The sequence below is a fragment of the Engraulis encrasicolus genome, chromosome 16 (assembly GCF_034702125.1).
Source record: "Engraulis encrasicolus isolate BLACKSEA-1 chromosome 16, IST_EnEncr_1.0, whole genome shotgun sequence".
In the NCBI taxonomy this organism is placed as follows: domain Eukaryota; kingdom Metazoa; phylum Chordata; class Actinopteri; order Clupeiformes; family Engraulidae; genus Engraulis; species Engraulis encrasicolus.
The window spans coordinates 3,071,347-3,090,332 of NC_085872.1; the positions used below are offsets into that span (position 1 = coordinate 3,071,347).

The 18,986-nt window shown below is 42.6% G+C and overlaps 1 protein-coding gene across 1 annotated transcript; it reads left to right on the forward strand.

Annotated features, from left to right (window-relative positions):
- Nucleotides 1-426: 426 nt before the first annotated feature.
- On the forward strand, nt 427-15,039 carry glrba (glycine receptor, beta a). Its single transcript, XM_063220110.1, has 10 exons — nt 427-876; nt 2,777-2,883; nt 4,123-4,190; nt 4,325-4,551; nt 8,827-8,909; nt 9,206-9,346; nt 10,333-10,485; nt 10,879-11,027; nt 11,283-11,444; nt 14,020-15,039. The coding sequence occupies exons 1-10, from the start codon at nt 731-733 to the stop codon at nt 14,314-14,316; spliced, it is 1,533 nt and encodes a 510-aa protein (XP_063076180.1). The 5' UTR covers nt 427-730; the 3' UTR covers nt 14,317-15,039.
- The last annotated feature ends 3,947 nt before the right edge of the window (nt 15,040-18,986 follow it).

The following is an 18,986-nucleotide window of genomic DNA, read 5'->3' on the forward strand; positions in this document are numbered from 1 at the left end:
GAAGAAAAGAGGCTCTCCCACTCTCGTATACTCTCTCTCCCCCTCTCACTCAGTTGGTGATATGAGAAGACACTAGGGGTACCGGACAGCGATGCATGTGTGAGTCGGACGTCCTGTCATTCTCCCTCGTGTTGTAAGAGGTAAGCAAGACGGCAAAGGCTTTGATGCAGTTTTGGGATGCTGTAATCCTCAAGGGCAACCACGTACCTAATTATGATTTTGCGAATACTTAATGCATGTTGTGATTCTAAGTTACTACTCTGCTGCATCGTGTCGGGGATGTATAGAATCGCAAGGTAGTTTTTGTAAGTGCATTTCCCTCCTCCGCTGTGTTGGTCATGATTAATGTTCCTGTGCTCGCGAGCCTCACTGCGGACCAAGAGCTCGCGCGTGTTGGATCCAGTCCCGACTTTTGACTCCCCCGTTTAACCACCGCGCATCCTGATCTGTAGCTCCCTTAATTGATTACACTGCAAGGATGAAACACTCGCCATCCCCACTCGTGCATGAGAGATGGGCATTGCATGGAGTGGGATGAGGCTGAATCCTAAGGATGCTGTACCATTTCAGTTTTGCAGGGGAACAAATCTGGTGCTACCTATGCAATTAATGACACCAGCTGCCTAATGACTTTGCCTAATGACCAAATTGTACATTTTCAATAAGATTTTTTTATGTCTATGCACAATGTATATTTCTAAGCCAGAAATGACTTTCCCTCTGTGGATGAATGACCGTGTGTCTATTTGCAGGACTTACAATGGCGTGGCGTAAACTTGCTCTGTGTCTGGTGCTGCTGCTGCTGCTTTGCACTGTGGATGCAGGGGAGAAAGCAGGGGGCAAGAAGGGAAAGAAGCCAAAGGTCGTCTGTCCCTCGTGAGTGAACCCAAATACAACATGGCATTCTGTTGTGTGGTGTAATGCTAATACTCTGTCTGAACATGCTGTACAATGAGAACTTTACAGATTGTTTGCCACAGACAAAACAAAAAAATCTGAGACTGCTGCCAGGACTTTGTTAAGGGGCAGTGAACTCACACTCGCGTTTAGCTCAGTCTATCATATGTAGAACAACTACTCGTTATTAATATTGTTGTAGCCTTCCTCGTGTTACAGTGTGTTAAAAAATACTGTGATACACCTATTATATGGTAGTTAGGCATGTCTATAGTTTAGACTGTCCTGGGTCAGCTCAGGTTATTTCTTTGGAACAGAATTCTGTAAGTCTAATGCAAACAAACGTGCATTTCCGCTTGTGAATCACAGTACTGTCATTGCATAGCTATCTAAAGACATTTCGTAACCCTTTTTGTTAGTAGCTTGTAGAGTTGACTTGGTCATGCTTTGTGTCCAGCTGTGTGCAAGTGCAGTCAGCTATATGCTCCGGTTAGCTTCTTCTTTTAGGGAGTTACTCATCAGTGCAGATAAGTAGGAGCCAGGGGCTTCCAGGCTCAAGCCAGGGTGACTCTAAGAGGCCCCGCAGGCTTATCAGCTGCATTACAACTGATGGGAAGATTAGACCAAGTACCGGGACAGCACACATTTCATGTGGAGACATTCAGGCAGACATACCGACAGTGTTGCCAGATTCAGCGGTTTCCCACCCAATTGAGCTGCTTAGGATGACCGTCTGCGTGTAAAAATGGCATTTTGCAGAAAAAAACACCCAATTTTTGGCCATAGAAATCAATAGAATTGGGTGGGATTTAATGCTTCCAGGCAGGTTTTGAGGATTTTTTGGGCTGAAAATCATCAGCCTCATCTGGCAACCCTACATACCGACCCGGCTATTCAATGGCCTTACTAGTAGCCTATCCAAAAAATACATTATTCATGAATAGGGCAGTAAAATCTCTATGTTGTTTTTACACCCAGGTAACCCTTCGCATGTGAAAGAAAAAAAACGCGAGAGTCATTGCTGCCTGTGTGCTCCCATCCCTCACTGTAGCTCAGGGTGCGTGCTGTGGTTCAATAACAGCCATTCACAGCTCACAGAGTCAGCCCACAGGAGCTCTAACTGTCTGGCCGGCCCTGCACCACGGGCTACCCCCACGCCATCCTGACGAATGCAAAGACTTTGTCATCTAATATGTCTGTGCGGGAAACTGCATTGCCATGGCACTGCAGGAGAGACACTGTAAAAAATACCTGGGACTGCAGCTGCTGCGTCCACTATACGAATGTTTGTCATTATAAGAATGCACCAATATTGTAATTTGCTCTTGTGTTAGAGTTTTGTTTAATAATTTGGTGACAATATGTTGCATGGTGTCTGGGGGGGCATGGTTGATATTGTAATTTAATTTTAGTAAAGTCACATTGGTGTTATCCTCTGGCATTGTGGGCTTGCAAGTGGCCAGGCTGGTTTGTGTTGTTTGGCGATGTGTGGTGGTGTGTGAAATGAGTGCAGCATGAGTGTAGGAGTGTGAAGGAGAGGTCTGGGGTGTTTCTCTCTGCCCTCATCTGGGATGTTTGACTCATCAGCAGCAGGACAGCTCAGGGCTATGGTCTAAAGCTGCCTGAAACATCCAGCCACACACGCAAAGCCGTGTCACACCCAGGACACTCTAACATCCATCACCAGCAGCTAGCCCAACTACGCAGCACTAGAGTGACTAAACGAAGCCAGTTCATCAGGATCTCTTGCAACACATAGTCTCCACCATTAGCATTTTGTTTCTTGTCTCTGAGCGGTTTTCAACTGAAGCATTGCCAACCTCATACTGTAAACATTTTTGGTATTTTGTGAAATGTTGTTTGTTCTTCCCATTGACAGGCAGTTGTCAGCCGAGGACCTGGATCGAGTCCCTGGTAATTCAACCAGCAACATTCTCAATAGGCTGCTGGTTACATACGATTCCCGCATAAGGCCCAACTTTCAAGGTTTGTGCTAACTGGCAAAGATGTAATGCTAGCCAAACATGTTTGTGGTACATGTTGTGAGGTGACCTTCAGAGCTATTCCTTCCTCTAAATCTGTCACATCATATTGCGTTACTCCAGTGGATATAATACATAGGTGCATGTTTTAACATATTCTGCGTTAAGGCTGTCTGTTGGGTAAAAAAGAGTTTAGATAATCTCTGATTCTGTCTGGAATTCAGTGAAATCAGCAGTGATGGGCAAGTTACTCAAAAACAGTAATGCATTACTGATTACATGTTACTGTCTTTTCAAAATAATCCCTTACACTACAATGTTACTATATTTAAAATGTAAGGCATTACACTACTTTTGCATTACTTTAGTTACTTTCGCTAAAAGAAGTGTAGGCCTTAATATGGATCTGGCAATCTATTACAGTGTAAATCAAGCTCATGAATCATGACTTCCAGGAGGTGTTTTGGCAGCATGCAGCCTAAAAACCACCAGGTTCAGGAATAGCTTCTTTCTGACCCACCACACTGAATCCCACTAAAATCCAGGACATTGTAATGCATTGTAACTTAAGTTATTTAGCATTGTGACTAAGTAAATATTACAGATTTTTTCCCTATAATGCCTTACATTACTGCATTACAGCAAAAAGAAATGCATTGCAATAATTAATTACTTTTGTAATGCATTACTGCCCAACACTGGAAATCAGTGGATATCATTCCATCACTAAATTGCCATTTTAGCTCAGGATAAAGCTCCTCTATGTGAATATGTTTATGCAGCCAGTCGCTTCATTGTCCTAGTGTCTGGATCTTTAAATCTTCCGCTGCTGTGATGAGGTTTCATGTAATATTCATAAAGGAGAGTTATTAGCCCATTACTGTCGGTTACTTTGTCCCTCACTCATTCAAGATAATTACTGCTGATATTATTTACTATATTGAGAACATTTCCTATTAATATACTGTACTGCCTGTGAACATTTAAACTGGTCTTATATTATAGCTATGTTGGTCCAGGCTACTTTTTCTTGAACATGTCTTGAACATGTCTTGAACATCTTGTGCATGTATACACATTCATGCACACACACACACACACACACACACACACACACACACACACACACACACACACACACACACACACACACACACACACACACACACACACACACACACACACACACACACACGTTAATACACTGCATTAATGTTACTGTTGTGTGTGACTATATTTATAGGAATACCTGTAGAAGATAAGGTGAACATTTTCATCAACAGTTTTGGATCAATTCAGGAGACAACAATGGTATGACTGAATTACAGTTTTCAGCTAGTTCTTTAAAACAAGGCATTCACTGACTTAATTGTAAATAGTGAGGAATAGTGTTATTCAAATGTGGTGTATTCATATAAGTTTGTATTGTGTGTGCATTTGCATAGGACTACCGTGTTAACATCTTCCTAAGGCAGCGTTGGAATGACCCTCGGTTACGCCTCCCAGCTGACTTCAAGTCGGATGCCTTGACAGTGGACCCCAAGATGTTTCAGTGCTTGTGGAAACCTGACCTGTTCTTTGCTAATGAGAAGAATGCCAACTTCCATGATGTGACACAGGAGAACCTTTTACTATTTATCTACCGCAATGGAGATGTACTCATCAGTATGAGGTACGTACATTCTCTCTCTCTCTCTCTCTCTCTCTCTCTCTCTCTCTCTCTCTCTCTCTCTCTCTCTCTCTCTCTCTCTCTCTCTCTCTCTCTCTCTCTCTCTCTCTCTCTCTCTCTCTCACACACACACACACACACACACACACACACACACACACACACACACACACACGGTTAAAACCTTACAATAACAAGATAGCACAGATTGCTGTTTTTTTCTGTGAATCAGTGTAAAAGTGTATTGGAAGGGTACAAACAATGTCAAATTTTTTACAATGATCCCAGTCTTCCAGTAAAAATGCAGAGCAGGCCTATTCAAATGGCAGCCCTGGGGCCAGATATGACCACGGTGTCAGAACAAAATTAAAGAAAGAAAGGGGAACACTATCTGTGGCTGTGCGTAATTTGCAATCACTAACATTTTGGGCGGTAATACCTCTCCTGTGCATTCATATGAGAGTGAAATCTTATCTAAAATGGTCTCAAAATAGATCACCAAAAGGCTACTAAGAAGCAGGGAAGCGAAAATCTGTTCTGTCTGGACAGCTATCCGCTTGTTTTGCACCCTCACCTCGCATGTCGTGCTGCTGGAACTTAAATGCAGTCCGAGCGTTCTCCTCTGTTCTCTTTATATAATATTCTATATCCGGCCCCTTTACTGGCAGGAATTTGAAAAACTGGCCCTCAGTGACTTTTTAATTGAATAACCCTGTGCCATCATCTCCATTGAGTTAAATGTGTCAAGCCAGGATGACGGCAGTGAAATCTTGACCTCCTTTGTAATAAGCAGCAATTACCTTATCATAATATGAGTCATGTGACGTATGCATATTTGTGTGTCTACAGTATGTGTGGTGGAGGTATACAGTATGTTTGTGTGTTAGCTTGTGCCCTATTGGATAGCCTGTAAAGGTCTTTATGACAGGGAAGTAGGGGGAGTATTCTAGGTCTTTATCTGCCATGTGTGCAGTGCCTGAGGGACCAACCCGCTCTCTCCATCTCTCTCTCTCCGTCTTTCTGTTCATGTGTGCATGTGTGTGTGCGCGCGTCCCTCTCTATGTCTCTTGCGTTCTCCCCTCCTCCCTCTGTCATCTGCCTTTGAAAACACCACATGCAGGCAAAAGCTAATGAAGCCTGCAAAGCTCTGAGAAACACACAAATACTCAGTCAGTCATTTTCTTATACTTACAGTCTCTCCATAACTCACACATAGTACAGCACATACACTCGTGCAGATATGTGCTTCAGTATTATTATTGGTGTTTATTTGACTGTTATTTGTTATTTGATTGTTATTTATTTGTCTCTTATTTTAAAAAAAGGTTGCTCCAACAGTACAAAAGTAGTTTAGCTTGTTTGTGCATCAGTTAATTTACTGGTATATCTGATCTTTTTTCTAGCAAACAGTTTTGTCTTTATGTTGTGTGAATTCACAAGCAGAGCTCTATGAGCCAAGGACTGCTTTTGCTGCAGCTTAAATAGCTTTGAAGCATTTACTATTCATATCGTGTTGCATAAGGTTTTTGTCATTTTGGTTCTGTATGTTTGTATGTACATGTGAGTGTGTCAGGTTGATAACTGTAATACAGGAAGGACTCTTTCATGACTGTAGTAATTCATATATTTTGGAGAAAAGGTATTTACAGTTAGTTAATTACAGCACCCCGTCAGAAAACGCCCATTAGTAAGCAGCTTTAGCAACTTAGCAACATCACACCATTTCTATGTGTCTTCTTTCTTTCTGCCATCACTGACCTTCATAGAGTAACCCACGACTCGTAGTAACACTACATAGTGTTTTATTCTTCAGTAGTACAGGTCCTTCTCAAATAATTAGCATATTGTGTTAAAGTTCATTTTTTCCCCATAATGTAATGATAAAAATAAACTTTCATATGTTTTACATTCATTGCACACCAACTGAAATATTTCAGATCTTGTTTTGTTTTAATATTGATGATTTTGACATACAGCTCATGAAAACCCAATATTCAAATCTCAAAAAATTAGCATATCATGAAAAGGTTGTCTAAACAAGCTATTAACCTAATCGTCTGAATTAACCAATTAACTCTAAACACTGGTAAAAGCTTCCTGAGGCTTTAAAAAGTCTCAGCCTTGTTCATTACTCAAAACCGCAGTCATGGGTTAGACTGCTGACCTGACTGTGTTTAACATTGAAGTCAATGGCAGTGGCATTGCATGAGGGTTATGAAAGCCCAGACATCATTGATACTTAGCTGTCAGCTGTTTTTTGTTCTTTGATCTGGTGACCCACACTTCCCTCTTCATTATACTCCATAGATTTCCAAACCAAGTTTTTCTATTTTTAAGAAAAAACTAATTCTAATTTGCCAGACAGAACATTCCATTGACTTTCAATGGGGTTTCATTTCTGTATAATATCGGCTAAGCCCTTTCGGAATTACGAGCTATTCTAATGGGGACAGCGTTTGTTTTTTTTTTTTTTTAATTAACATAGGCCTACTTCAAATATTTTCCCAAAAGGTACCGCTGTTTGCTAGTTGCCTGCTGATGTAAAAACCCCAACTCCGATGAAGTTGGGACGTTTGGTAAACAGTGAATAAAATCAAAATGCTATCATTTTCAAAACATTCAATCTATTCATTAGATGGAGAATAGTGAAAAGACAACATATTAAGTGTTAAAACTGAGAAAAAATATTGTTTTGGGGGACATATGTACTCATTTCTAATTTGATAAATCCAACACGTCTCAAAAGAGTTGGGACGGGGACAATAAATGGCAGCAAATGTCGAGGAAGACTAAAAACAAAACAAAAGACAACACTTAACAGTTAAATACATTAACTGATGAGATGATTTTATATAAAAACAGTGTTAATTCCTATCTTTTACATGATTTCACCAGCTTAAATGGTGGGTGTATTCCTTGTCATGTTTTGCAATGTTTTCCTTTCTGTAGTGCTTACAGTGTGACAGGTCTTGACCAAAAACCCACCATTTTATCACCTGCTGGTCCTTGATGGAGCCAAACTGTTAAAACATAGTAGAGAATGCAATTTGACCGTACTATGTGGCAGTAATCGAAGATCTCCCTTCAAAATATAATGCATGAGTGGCTTTTCATGTTGTTTAAAACCCATTTATACCATTCAGCACTGTATTTAACTCTATGGATGAGTGAGAACATCATAACCAATGCACTACTGCACCCGCATGCCATCATGGAGGCTGACTTTTGAAGCTAGCACTAACACAAGTTGGATGGTCCATTTTTACTGTAGCACAGGATGTGCAATGCTCTATTATTGTCAAAAAGAATGGACTTCTACAACTTCTGCTGACTTCTGTAAGCAAAGGACAGTTTCCCATGTCTTCTGGGTCTATTTCAAGTGAGCTCAGGTGCTTAGGAGAATGTTACACCCCTGTATCATGTTCATGCATTAAGCATTCTTAATATGGTCAATTTCCAATAGCTCTAACTCCTGGAGTGCTAGAGTGAGACTACAGCCAATATATATTTCATGATGTCATGAACCTATACAATGATTTTATTAACAAAAATATGTCTTATATACACTCAATCGTGGTAAATCAAAGGGAATTAAAAAATGTATGTAATAACTATGGTAATTATTCCCTTTGCATCTTTAATTCTGAGTGACTCAGCCTCTCTGTGATGATCTTATACCTGAACACCTATATTGTCCGTCAGTACAATTCATTTTGAAATGTTCTTCTTTGTTGTTTTATCTTATTTGGATGTTTACTAAATTTCACTGATCCCCGTCCCAACTCTTTTGAGATGTGTTGGATTTATCAAATTAGAAATGAGTACATATGTCCCCCAAAACAATATTTTTTCTCGGTTTTAACACTTAATATGTTGTCTTTTCACTATTCTCCATCTAATGAATAGATTGAATGTTTTGAAAATGATAGCATTTTGATTTTATTCACTGTTTACCAAACGTCCCAACTTCATCGGAGTTGGGGTTTGTATAACCTTTTGGATGTTTTTGGGAATAAATGAAAATGTTTTTTTGAAATGTAAACAAAGCGCTGCCCCCATTACAATGACCACGATCTTGGAAAAGGTTGAAGAAGAAAAAAATAAAACCTCAGGTACTGACAAGTCCAGGGTAGTGTGAGCATTACAACTGCATGTTGAAATTGACTGAACTGGTCCTTTAATGTTTAAAATGTATTTTTGTGAAAGGTGTCATGCCACTCTCTATGACAATGTACTGGAATCCTTGTTAATGTTTTGTAAATGTGCTTTCTCATACAGGTTATCCATCACTCTCTCCTGCCCCCTTGACTTGAGGCTGTTTCCAATGGATACCCAACTATGCAAGATTCAACTTGAGAGCTGTGGGTCACGTCTCCTTTTACTCAGTACTGATAACTCCATCAGTGCATTTTCATACAGTATAGTATTTCATACTGTATGTACACATTTCATTCACAATGATCCCCCTCACACCTTATGGAGCACATACACACACGTTGTGTGTGTGTGTGTGTGTGTGTGTGTGTGTGTGTGTGTGTGTGTGTGTGTGTGTGTGTGTGTGTGTGTGTGTGTGTGTGTGTGTGTGTGTGTGTGTGTGTGTGTGTGTGTGTGTGTGTGTGTGTGTCGCCTCTATGTGCCTCTTTGTGTGTTATTGTAGATGGATATACGACAAAAGACCTTGTGTTCATGTGGCAGTCAGGCGACCCCGTGCAGATGGATGAGATTGCATTGCCTCAGTTCGATGTCAAGCAGGAGGACATTAAGTACAGCAACTGCACCAAGTTCTATGCTGGGACAGGTACGGTAATGCATGCTGAAGCACAGAAACACTCATTCACACACTGGTGCACAGTCACATAGTTAGATGTTTGTGCTGGGGTTCTAAGGTGGTACATACAGAGTGGTGCAGCCATGTAAAATGAATGACCGTAGTCAGCAACCTCAAAGGTGCTGCCTGTGTGTGGTCATTACAGCACCGTATGCACTTGGGAGAATGTGCCTGATGTGGCATGTGTGTGTGTGTTGTGTGTGTGTGTTTGTGTGTGTGTGTGTGTGTGTGTGTGTGTGTGTGTGTGTGTGTGTGTGTGTGTGTGTGTGTGTGTGTGTGTGTGTGTGTGTGTGTGTGTGTGTGTGTGTGTGTGTGTGTGTGTGTGTGTGTGTGTCCGTCCGTGTGGCAGAGGATACATGTGACTCATGCGGTGTATAAATAACCTGCAGCTACACTCATAAATCATTCCAACTAAACAAAAAAACATCACTGTGGTCCACATGGGCATTTGTGTATTCATGCACAATCAGGTACACACACACGCATGCATGGCATTATACACACATACACACACACGCACACACACACACACACACACACACACAAACCAATTACCTCTGGAGTTTCCCTTATATAATTATACATACAGATGTTTCATGAAGGGACTGTATACATGAAGTTACTTTTTTCAGCGTCTGCCATTCTGATGGAAGTGAGTAATTGAACCCACATAAAAACCTTTTATGGAAGGCTAGAATGTCAAGAATAAATTATAGCATGGATCAGGAAGAGGTTGAAAACCAAGGTGAAAAATATAACACAGGGAAGTGGATCTTGGGAGGAAAACATTTTTTTCATAGTATAATATATGAAATGTTTTATATTTTCATACAGTAGCAGTGTGAAAGTACTGATGTGTGCGTATGTGTTTTGGGAGGCGTGAGAGACAGAGAGAGAGAGCTTGAGGGTACTGAAGGAGTGACAAAAGACTGTTTTGTTCCTGGTGTCCTTTGTAGGTTACTACACGTGTGTGGAGGTGATCTTCACACTGCGTCGGCAGGTGGGCTTCTATATGATGGGTGTGTATGCGCCTACTCTGCTCATCGTGGTGCTCTCCTGGCTCGCCTTCTGGATCAACCCTGATGCCAGCGCAGCCCGGGTGCCCTTAGGTCAGCCACCTTGCCAAGTCCCTTTCCAAAAAACCTGCCCACGCACCCTTCTCTGCTCCTCTCATCTCTCCTTCCATCTCTCATAGGCTCCTCCCCTTTCCTCCCTCTTTCATCCGTCCATCTGTCCATCCCGAGGCTCCATCCCTCTTTCAGGTCAGAGCTTTTTCTCCTCTGTTTTGCCTGTCATTCATTTTTTCGGGTGGGGAATGAGTGAAGGGAACCAATGGAATTGTTTTAAGACCACAATGTTGGTCGTCTTGCTGCCTAACTTGTGGCTGTGTTCTCTCTTTTGTTTCTCTCTTCATCACTTCTCTTCTCCCTTCTCATTTTTGTGACTTCTCTCTGGTATCCTTCTCTCTCTCTCTCTCTCTCTCTCTCTCTCTCTCTCTGTAGGCATTCTCTCTGTCCTGTCCCTGTCTTCTGAGTGCACATCTTTAGCCTCAGAGCTGCCTAAGGTGTCCTATGTGAAGGCCATTGATGTCTGGATGATGGCCTGTCTTTTCTATGGCTTTGGCTCCCTGGTGGAGTATGCTGTTGTCCAGGTGTGTGTGTGTGTGTGTGTGTGTGTGTGTGTGTGTGTGTGTGTGTGTGTGTGTGTGTGTGTGTGTGTGTGTGTGTGTGTGTGTGTGTGTGTGAGAGAGAGAGAGAGAGAGAGAGAGAGAGAGAGAGAGAGAGAGAGAGAGAGAGAGAGAGCGAGAGAGAGAGAAAGTGCATGGGGAGAGAGGAGGGAAGAGGCTCTGCATTATTTGGTTCTTATTTTATAATTCTATTTATGTGGGTTTTTGTGTGTTGATCAGGTGATGCTGAACAGCCCAAAGCGGATTGAGGCAGAGAAAGCAAGGATGGCAAAAAAGGAGAAGGAGAAAGAGAAGGCAGAGGCAAAGAAGACTCCCTCCAAAACCACCCCCAATTCTATCAATGGCACCGGAGGCACTCCTATACATGTCAGCACAATACAGGTGTCTGTGTCTGCGTGCATACGCGTGCGTGCATGCGTGTGTTTATGTATTATTTGAGAACTGAATATGTTTGATGTGTTATATGACTGACAAAGTATTTTTCAAGGTAAACTTCATGTGGATAGCTATATTTGTATCTGTGTCTCCGACAAGCTTCTTACTGGTAAATTGTGCATAGATCATGCATAGTAAAATTACCTTAAATCATCTTAAATTCAAATCAAATCATCTTAAATTCTCCCCAATTATGCCATGAGTATAGACGTAGCTAGCCTCGCGCACCATCGTACGTATTTCCGCCAAGAGACTTGGCTCCGCACTACGTCTGGGACCTGTTTTCTGTGGAGCGATGTTGAGCGGCAGGATTTGGCCGGTGTTCTGACAAATGGTCCTACGTTGTAATTTTATCCTACGGTAGGATGTTCTGAAAGACATGTCTGTTAAATGGTCCTACATCGCCAAAGATAGACGTCAGACATGTTTGTTCAACAACTTATCCTGATTTTTCCAAAAATGTCCTTCCCGCTTCCTGCAATCGCGTCAGATCAAACAACCCCCAGACCATGAATACGAAATTAACTGGTAGTATTATGGGATGGTCAGGACCAGGCTAAGACATAGTTAGAGAATAGAAGAACAGATCCCCATGCAGGGCACCTCCAATGTAATGCCACTCAGTGGAGCAGAGCATTGCCCCCATGTATGGTGCTGTCCGTGGTGCTGAAACGCCTAGCCTGTGCTTCTCTGGCTGTCGCTCAACTCCCAGCAAATGAATGCCTCTGGCCATTAGGGAGCAGCAGCTGTTGCAGCGTCTCCATATAGCTCCCACCACCTTCAGATGGACCTCCAGGAGCGCTCTTCAGAAATGAGGCCAATGACAGCTGCAGTGGAGATCTTAATGCGTATGCATATCTTTCCCCTCTGTATTTTTGATGGAAGAGTATTTTAGTTATTCATCAGATGCCCTGAATCTGCCGTTCAAGTCTGTCTGGCCAAACTGGGTTTTTTTTTCAGAGTTCTTCCTTTTCCAGAAATTTTGTGATTCTACTACTATATCCATAGTATTGGCATTACAGTATTGATTTGTGGAGAGTTGAGTATAGGCACGTATGGGTATGACCATGAGAAGTTTTGTCCTAATTGATCATTTTTATTACAGTAAGCTGCTACATTCAATGTGCACTGTGTAATATTTTAAGTAGTTCATTTCCAAAATTCATGCTGCCCATTCACAAATGTTACCTTTTGAACAAATACATGCCAGTACCATTCATTTAGTATTCATTATGACTGGGAAAATGGCATTTTACATACATGGAAAGGGGTATCTTCTCCATGGTCTGTCATTTTGAATTTCCAGAAATGGGCATTTTTAGCTGCAAAACTTACTGTCCTTTGGTCATACTAGTAAATATTGGTTTATTATTTATTAATATTCACGAAAAGGTCCAATTTGGCACTAGGTAGCACAGTTCAATGAGCAGTATAGTTGCAATACCTACTCTGGCCACAATCTTACACAGTGCACCTTTAAGGTTTTTCATCTTTCTATCTAGATCACCAAAGTACTCTGGTGATGATTAATTGTTGTTTTTGGACATGAAGCTATTTTAAGAATGTTTGGCAGCTTTCTGACTATGGGAGGCTTGTCTGCCAGACGAAGCTACATTTGTCATCCGGGTGCAAGATGGGGGTGAGATCATCTTTATGCAGTATGTACATGTGTAATGAAGACTAGATGTCACAATGAAAGCTAGACCTGATGAAATGACATGCACAAAATGAATATGACTCTTATTAGTCCAGCGTGTTTCTATAAGTGCAAGACAGATATCGGGGATTACAGAGAGAAAGCGAGAGAAAGAGTGTGTGTGTGTGTGGGTGCACGCGTGTGTCTGTGCGGACGCATGCACACACATGCGAGTTAGAGAGTCAGCACATCTGATGGAATGGCTATAATTGCAGTGGGGCTACAGTGAGCGTGCTCAGTGAAATGGCAGGAGAGTAAGAGCAGAGGCCTCTGGGAGATTGGGTTTATCTGTTCTGACAGCAGGGAGAGAAGTAGAGCACAGGACGACGAGCGTAACGTGTGTGCATGTGCAGGACTGTGACTAACGGCCCATGCTGACTACTACTGTGCTGTGTTCAGCTTGGGCTTATTATTGATCATTTATAAACAGAGGTGTATCTGAGAGCCAGCATGTGTTGATGAAGATCTTAGCACTGGACCAAGAGTAGAGGAGGAGGGCCTTGGCATGCGGGTAAGAGGTTCATGTATGCATCTCTAGGTGCTAAAGTGGCATGTAGCCTGGTCTTGTGGGACAGGAACTCTGTCCCTCTGCCATATGCCATGATGCCCGGAGGAGAGAGACGGCTGTTTGTCAGAATCACTTAGCTGATGAGGATGGCTGTCATCTGTGTGTGTGTGTGTGTGTGTGTGTGTGTGTGTGTGTGTGTGTGTGTGTGTGTGTGTGTGTGTGTGTGTGTGTGTGTGTGTGTGTGTGTGCCATACGTGACGTGTGTGTATGCGCTAATGTGCGGAACTAACTGTGTATGCTTCTTCTTTGTGTTATAGGTTGTGGAGACCCGTTGTAAGAAAGTCTGCACCTCAAAGTCGGACCTGCGTTCCAATGACTTCAGCATTGTTGGCTCCCTGCCCCGGGATTTTGAGTTATCCAACTTTGATTGCTATGGGAAACCCATCGAAGTCAACAACGGTCTTGGCAAATCAAAGAACAAGAACAACAAGAAGCCTGCGCCCCCTAAACCTGTGATTCCCTCAGCAGCCAAGCGGGTGGATCTCTACGCCCGCGCCCTCTTCCCCTTCACCTTCCTCTTCTTCAACGTCATCTACTGGTCTGTGTACCTGTGACCTGCGCGTGGGGACACCTGTGTGGGTGCAGAGACAAAATGAACACACAAAAACGTACATATAGCCCTCCAGTTTGAATGTGTGTATGTTTGAACTTGTGTACGTTTGCATAAAAAAACCCATTTGATTTCATTTCAACTCAGCTCCTAAGTCTACAACTTTCTGTTGAGATGGCTTGTGTTTTTGTTCGTTTTATAACCTGCATTTTTTTTTAAAACACCACATGCCAGCTGTCCTGTTCTAGAGACTTCTGTACCCGTGGTAACAGCTTGCTCGATGGAGTGATGCTGTGCTGCTGGAATTTTGAATCTCTGTGGAGGATTTAAAAAAAAGCCTGGGTGCCATTACTGCAGGTACTGCCAAACCCTGTCAATTTACTATGCTGAGGAAAGGAGGAGCCATGATGGGACTGACTGTGTGTTTTTGAGTTTTTGCCACAACCTACTACTGTGGTAGTCTGCCAAGATGTCTGTCAAAACCAGGAGTTTTCCAAGGGATGTGCGTTCTCTAGTGCTCAAGTGTTTTTGTTTCTGTTTCGGTTTCGGTTGTTTTGCACTGAACCTTCTAGCCTTCCTAGTCTTGACATTTCCCAGTATTCAAGCGCAAATTTAAACTGCATAATTGTTGAAAGCTTGTGTGTGTGTGCATGTGAGTGACTTAATTTTGCATACGAACTGCTTCAAAGTGTGTGCGTGCTTGCGTGCGTGTGTGTGTGTGTGTGTGTGTGTGTGTGTGTGTGTGTGCGTGTGCGTGTGTGCGGCGGGTGGGCGTGTGTGTGTGTGTCTTTGTATGTGCTGAAGCCTTTAATGGTCTATTTAAATACCTTGCACGCAGAAATAATGGCATTACTCAACTTACTAATATATGCAGAACTCTATTTAAATAGCTTTAGGGTGGGCTTTAGAGGGACATGAACAGTGCTGGGCTGCTGTGTGTATGTGCACGTGCATGCATGCGACTATATGGCAAGCTGATAAGAGGACTAACTCTCAGGACACAGGAGGCTTTAAGGGAAAAAAAACAATTGAAATTCATGTAAATATGTATTATGAAAATGGCTTCTGTGTACAATGAAATTAGAAATAAAAACTTGGTAAAACAAATGTCTTTTTAAACTCACTGTTGCCATATACATTATTTTTTTCTTAGGATGATTTATTAACATCTTAGTGTTTCTCAACTTGGGTGGGACAGCCCCCCGGAGGGTGTTGAGGAGCCCTAGGGGGCGTTGACAAGGATACAGTTGAGTTGGGGCAGGGCTTAGTTCCCATTGGGGGGCATTAGTCTATTTTATTTCTCAGTACTAAGGGAGGCTTTGGCAGGCTTATGTTGAGGTGGGGGGGGGGGGGGGGGGGCATTGGGAGGCTTATGATGAGGTCAAGGGGGCGTTTGTTAAAAAAAAAAGCACCACTGCACTATCTGATCTTAAGAAGTAATACAAGAATGTCAATCACTGCCAACTTAGTCCAGAATCTTAAACAATATTTTAATTCTTGTATTATTAAGTCAGCCGTCTTTCCCCTTTCCAATGTCAACAGATCTGGAACAGTAATAAACAAACAAACAAACAAAAAAGATGTCAACTTAATAGTTGTCTATACTATTTCACCATTGATTATCTTTCTGCAATAGGAAATAGGGAAGTACCTGGTTATGCTGATCTGTATAAGGCCCGTTGTCACTACATAGGCCTACTATTTGCGATGGCCCTCTGCTGCTCTCTGCTGGATGTGAAAGGAAGTGAATTCAAATCTGAGGAGGCTGCTGAGAGTGTGGCATGAGGCACATGGGAAAAGTAGTCCTCATCCTCTCCGGGGAACCGGAGTGTTAGACTTTCTTATGGCGGTTAGCCTGGCTTTGATCAGACAAGGGGATTCCTTCATCCAGAACCAGTGATTGTTTGGGGTGCAATGAAACTTGGCCTTTTCTTTTTTTAAAAGACTGTCCCATGTTGCCTGCAGATATGATGTTAGCCAAATAGTCTGTTGGCATTATGGGCAGGGGCGCTGCTAAGGTTTTGGCGGCCCTAAGCGTAACTGGTCAGGAGGCCCCTCACATAATTAAATAATAATAAGGGCAAAGTGCTTGAGGCCCTAAGCGCTCTGCTTCTGCTTACTCTGCTTATGCCTAGCGGCAGCCCTGTTTATAGGTACCATGTCACTCTACAAAACAAGTATTATTGGCAAGAGCTGCTTGTATTGTCCCATTTACAATTCCGGATTCCTGCCAAATACAGCCCTTTCATCTTGAAATAGACCAAATGCACCTCGTATGACAGCAACTGTTTTGGCATGTCCTTTACGTGTTTGATCCCAGCTGGGTTTTTTTTTTTTAAATAAGTGCCAGATAGGTATCATTATAACATTGTACTGGAGTTAACCTACGATCAGAACTCACCCATTTTATTCCAGCCAACCAATTCTTGTAAGTAATGCAACAGCCTCTGGTACTTAGAACAGCAGATGCAGTAGTAGGCGATTCCATCTTTTACAAATACAAATTAAAAATGCAGACTGAAGTCAAATCATACCTACCTCATACCGCCACAGTATTGTAGACTAAGTCCATTATATTACTTACACTTAATTGATTATAGATCATTGATCATTATATTACTTAAACTTAATTTTATCCAAAGCAACAGGGTATTGGATAAAGTGACAGGAGCAATGTATGGTTAGGTGCCTTGCTTAAGGCCACTTCAGCCATAGATGGAGGTGTAGGGAGAGATAAGAGGTGAGATTCGAAAAATGCAACCCTGTGATCTACAGTCTGACTCCCTTACCATTAGGTCTGGCCATGGCTACCCACAGAAGTTTTGGAGATCATGTTGCAGCCTCCACAGTTAATCCTGTTGAATGTGGTTCATCCAACACACCACCGTCCTGGGCCTCATCACCAACAGTGACGAGAGGGATTACAGGGCAGAGGTGCAACATCTGGCCTCATGGTGTGACAGCAACAACCCTGCTGATTGAAAATGATTGATAAAATGATTGTGGACTTTAGGAAGAAACGGCCAAAGCATCACAAACCCCTCTCCATCGGGTCAGAGGTGGTGGAGAGAGTCAGTACTTTTACATTTCTGGGAGTGACCCTGGCGGAAGACCTGTCCTGGGGCACTCACATCGCCTCTGCTGTTGGGAAGGCCCAGCAGCGCCTTTTCTACCTGAGGAAGCTGAGGAGCTACCACATCCCCAGACCACTGCTGGTGAACTTTTACAACTGGGCCATCAGCAGTGTATCGACCTATGGGTTCCTAGTGTGGTTCTCCAGCTCCTCCAAAGCAGATCAGTAGGCACTCCAGCGTGTGGTGAAAACAGCAGGGAAAATCACTGGAATGCCTCTTCCGGAGATTAGTATCATCTACACCACACGCTGTCTACGGAGAGTGCAGAACATCCTGCGCGACAGCCACCATCCTGCCTATCATTTGTTCCAATGGCTACCCTCAGGTAGAAGGTACAGGTCCCTTCAGAGCCACATTTGCAGGACTGCTGAGGGACATTACTGTCTAAAATGTTATTCATCTATCCTTTGGACATTTCTGTGTGTGTGTGTGCGCGCGCGCGCGCGTGTGTGTGTGTGTGTGTGTGTGTGTGTGTGTGTGTGTGTGTGTGTGTGTGTGTGTGCACGTTTGAGAGAGAGAGGTTGGGGGGGGTCGAGTATTATGCACTTAATCTCTGATGCACTTTAAGTGGGATGGGGGGGCTGGGGGGGTCAAGCACTGGTGTCACTTTTACCGCTTATTGCACTTTACTTGAAAACCTGCTGCTACTAAGTATTGTACCCCAAACACAATTTCGTTGTCTTTTTGACAATGACAATAAATTCTTGAATGTTGAATCTTGAATCTTCTTGGTGGTATGCAGACATTACCTTGGATACCGTAACTCTTGATAAATCACAAAGTCTTGCTGTCTTGGTCAAAGATGTAACAGTTTCACGCGCAAGAATTTCTCATTTTTTAGCTCTGATACGTCACCCATAATGTTGTGTGCATTGCAAAATTCTGAGTAAAACTGTGCTCTTACCCTGCTAATTGAACCTTCACACTTCACTTTACTGGTGCAATGTGCAATTAATGAAGATTGGCCAACAGGCTGGTCCACGTGAGCCATGAAACTTCCCACACTAAAATGACAGGTGTCTCAGATATTTTGTCCAACCCCTGTACATAGCAGACGGTGTAACAGCCCCCAGCAAACATTATGGCATTTGTAGCCTTAGGCTTTCCAATACCCATCCCTAAATGGGCTTTTAAAAGAATACATAACGGAAATAATAAAGCATGTTGTGTGATGCAGAAATGCAAAACTGACATATAACAAGATGATATACCACATACTGTATCATGACACTGACAAATTCACAAGAGAACCAGATTCGTGTGAATGATCAGATTTACATGAAAGGTGAATATGTTTTTATTGACATTTTCCAACGTACAATAACATAAAGTGAAGCATTTGCTCTGTGGGCACACCAAGAGTGCCTGCATCACATAAGTGTCACCCTTTCGCAAGCTACCTCAGCGAGTCCCCATTATTCTATATTTCCCCTGCATATTGGTATAGTCCAATTACTGCTGTTGGGGCCTGTATCAACACAGTCCATGCGCACATAAAGCATGGCCAACGCGCTTTGGCATTTGGCCATTTGGCCAATCT

Excerpts from the sequence above, each read along its gene's own strand:
- glrba (XM_063220110.1), top strand. The coding sequence starts at position 731 with ATGACCGTGTGTCTATTTGCAGGACTTACAATGGCGTGGCGTAAACTT. Across the intron at positions 11,028-11,282 it reads TGGAGTATGCTGTTGTCCAG|GTGATGCTGAACAGCCCAAA; the intron begins GTGTGTGTGTGT and ends TGTGTTGATCAG. Across the intron at positions 11,445-14,019 it reads TACATGTCAGCACAATACAG|GTTGTGGAGACCCGTTGTAA; the intron begins GTGTCTGTGTCT and ends TTTGTGTTATAG.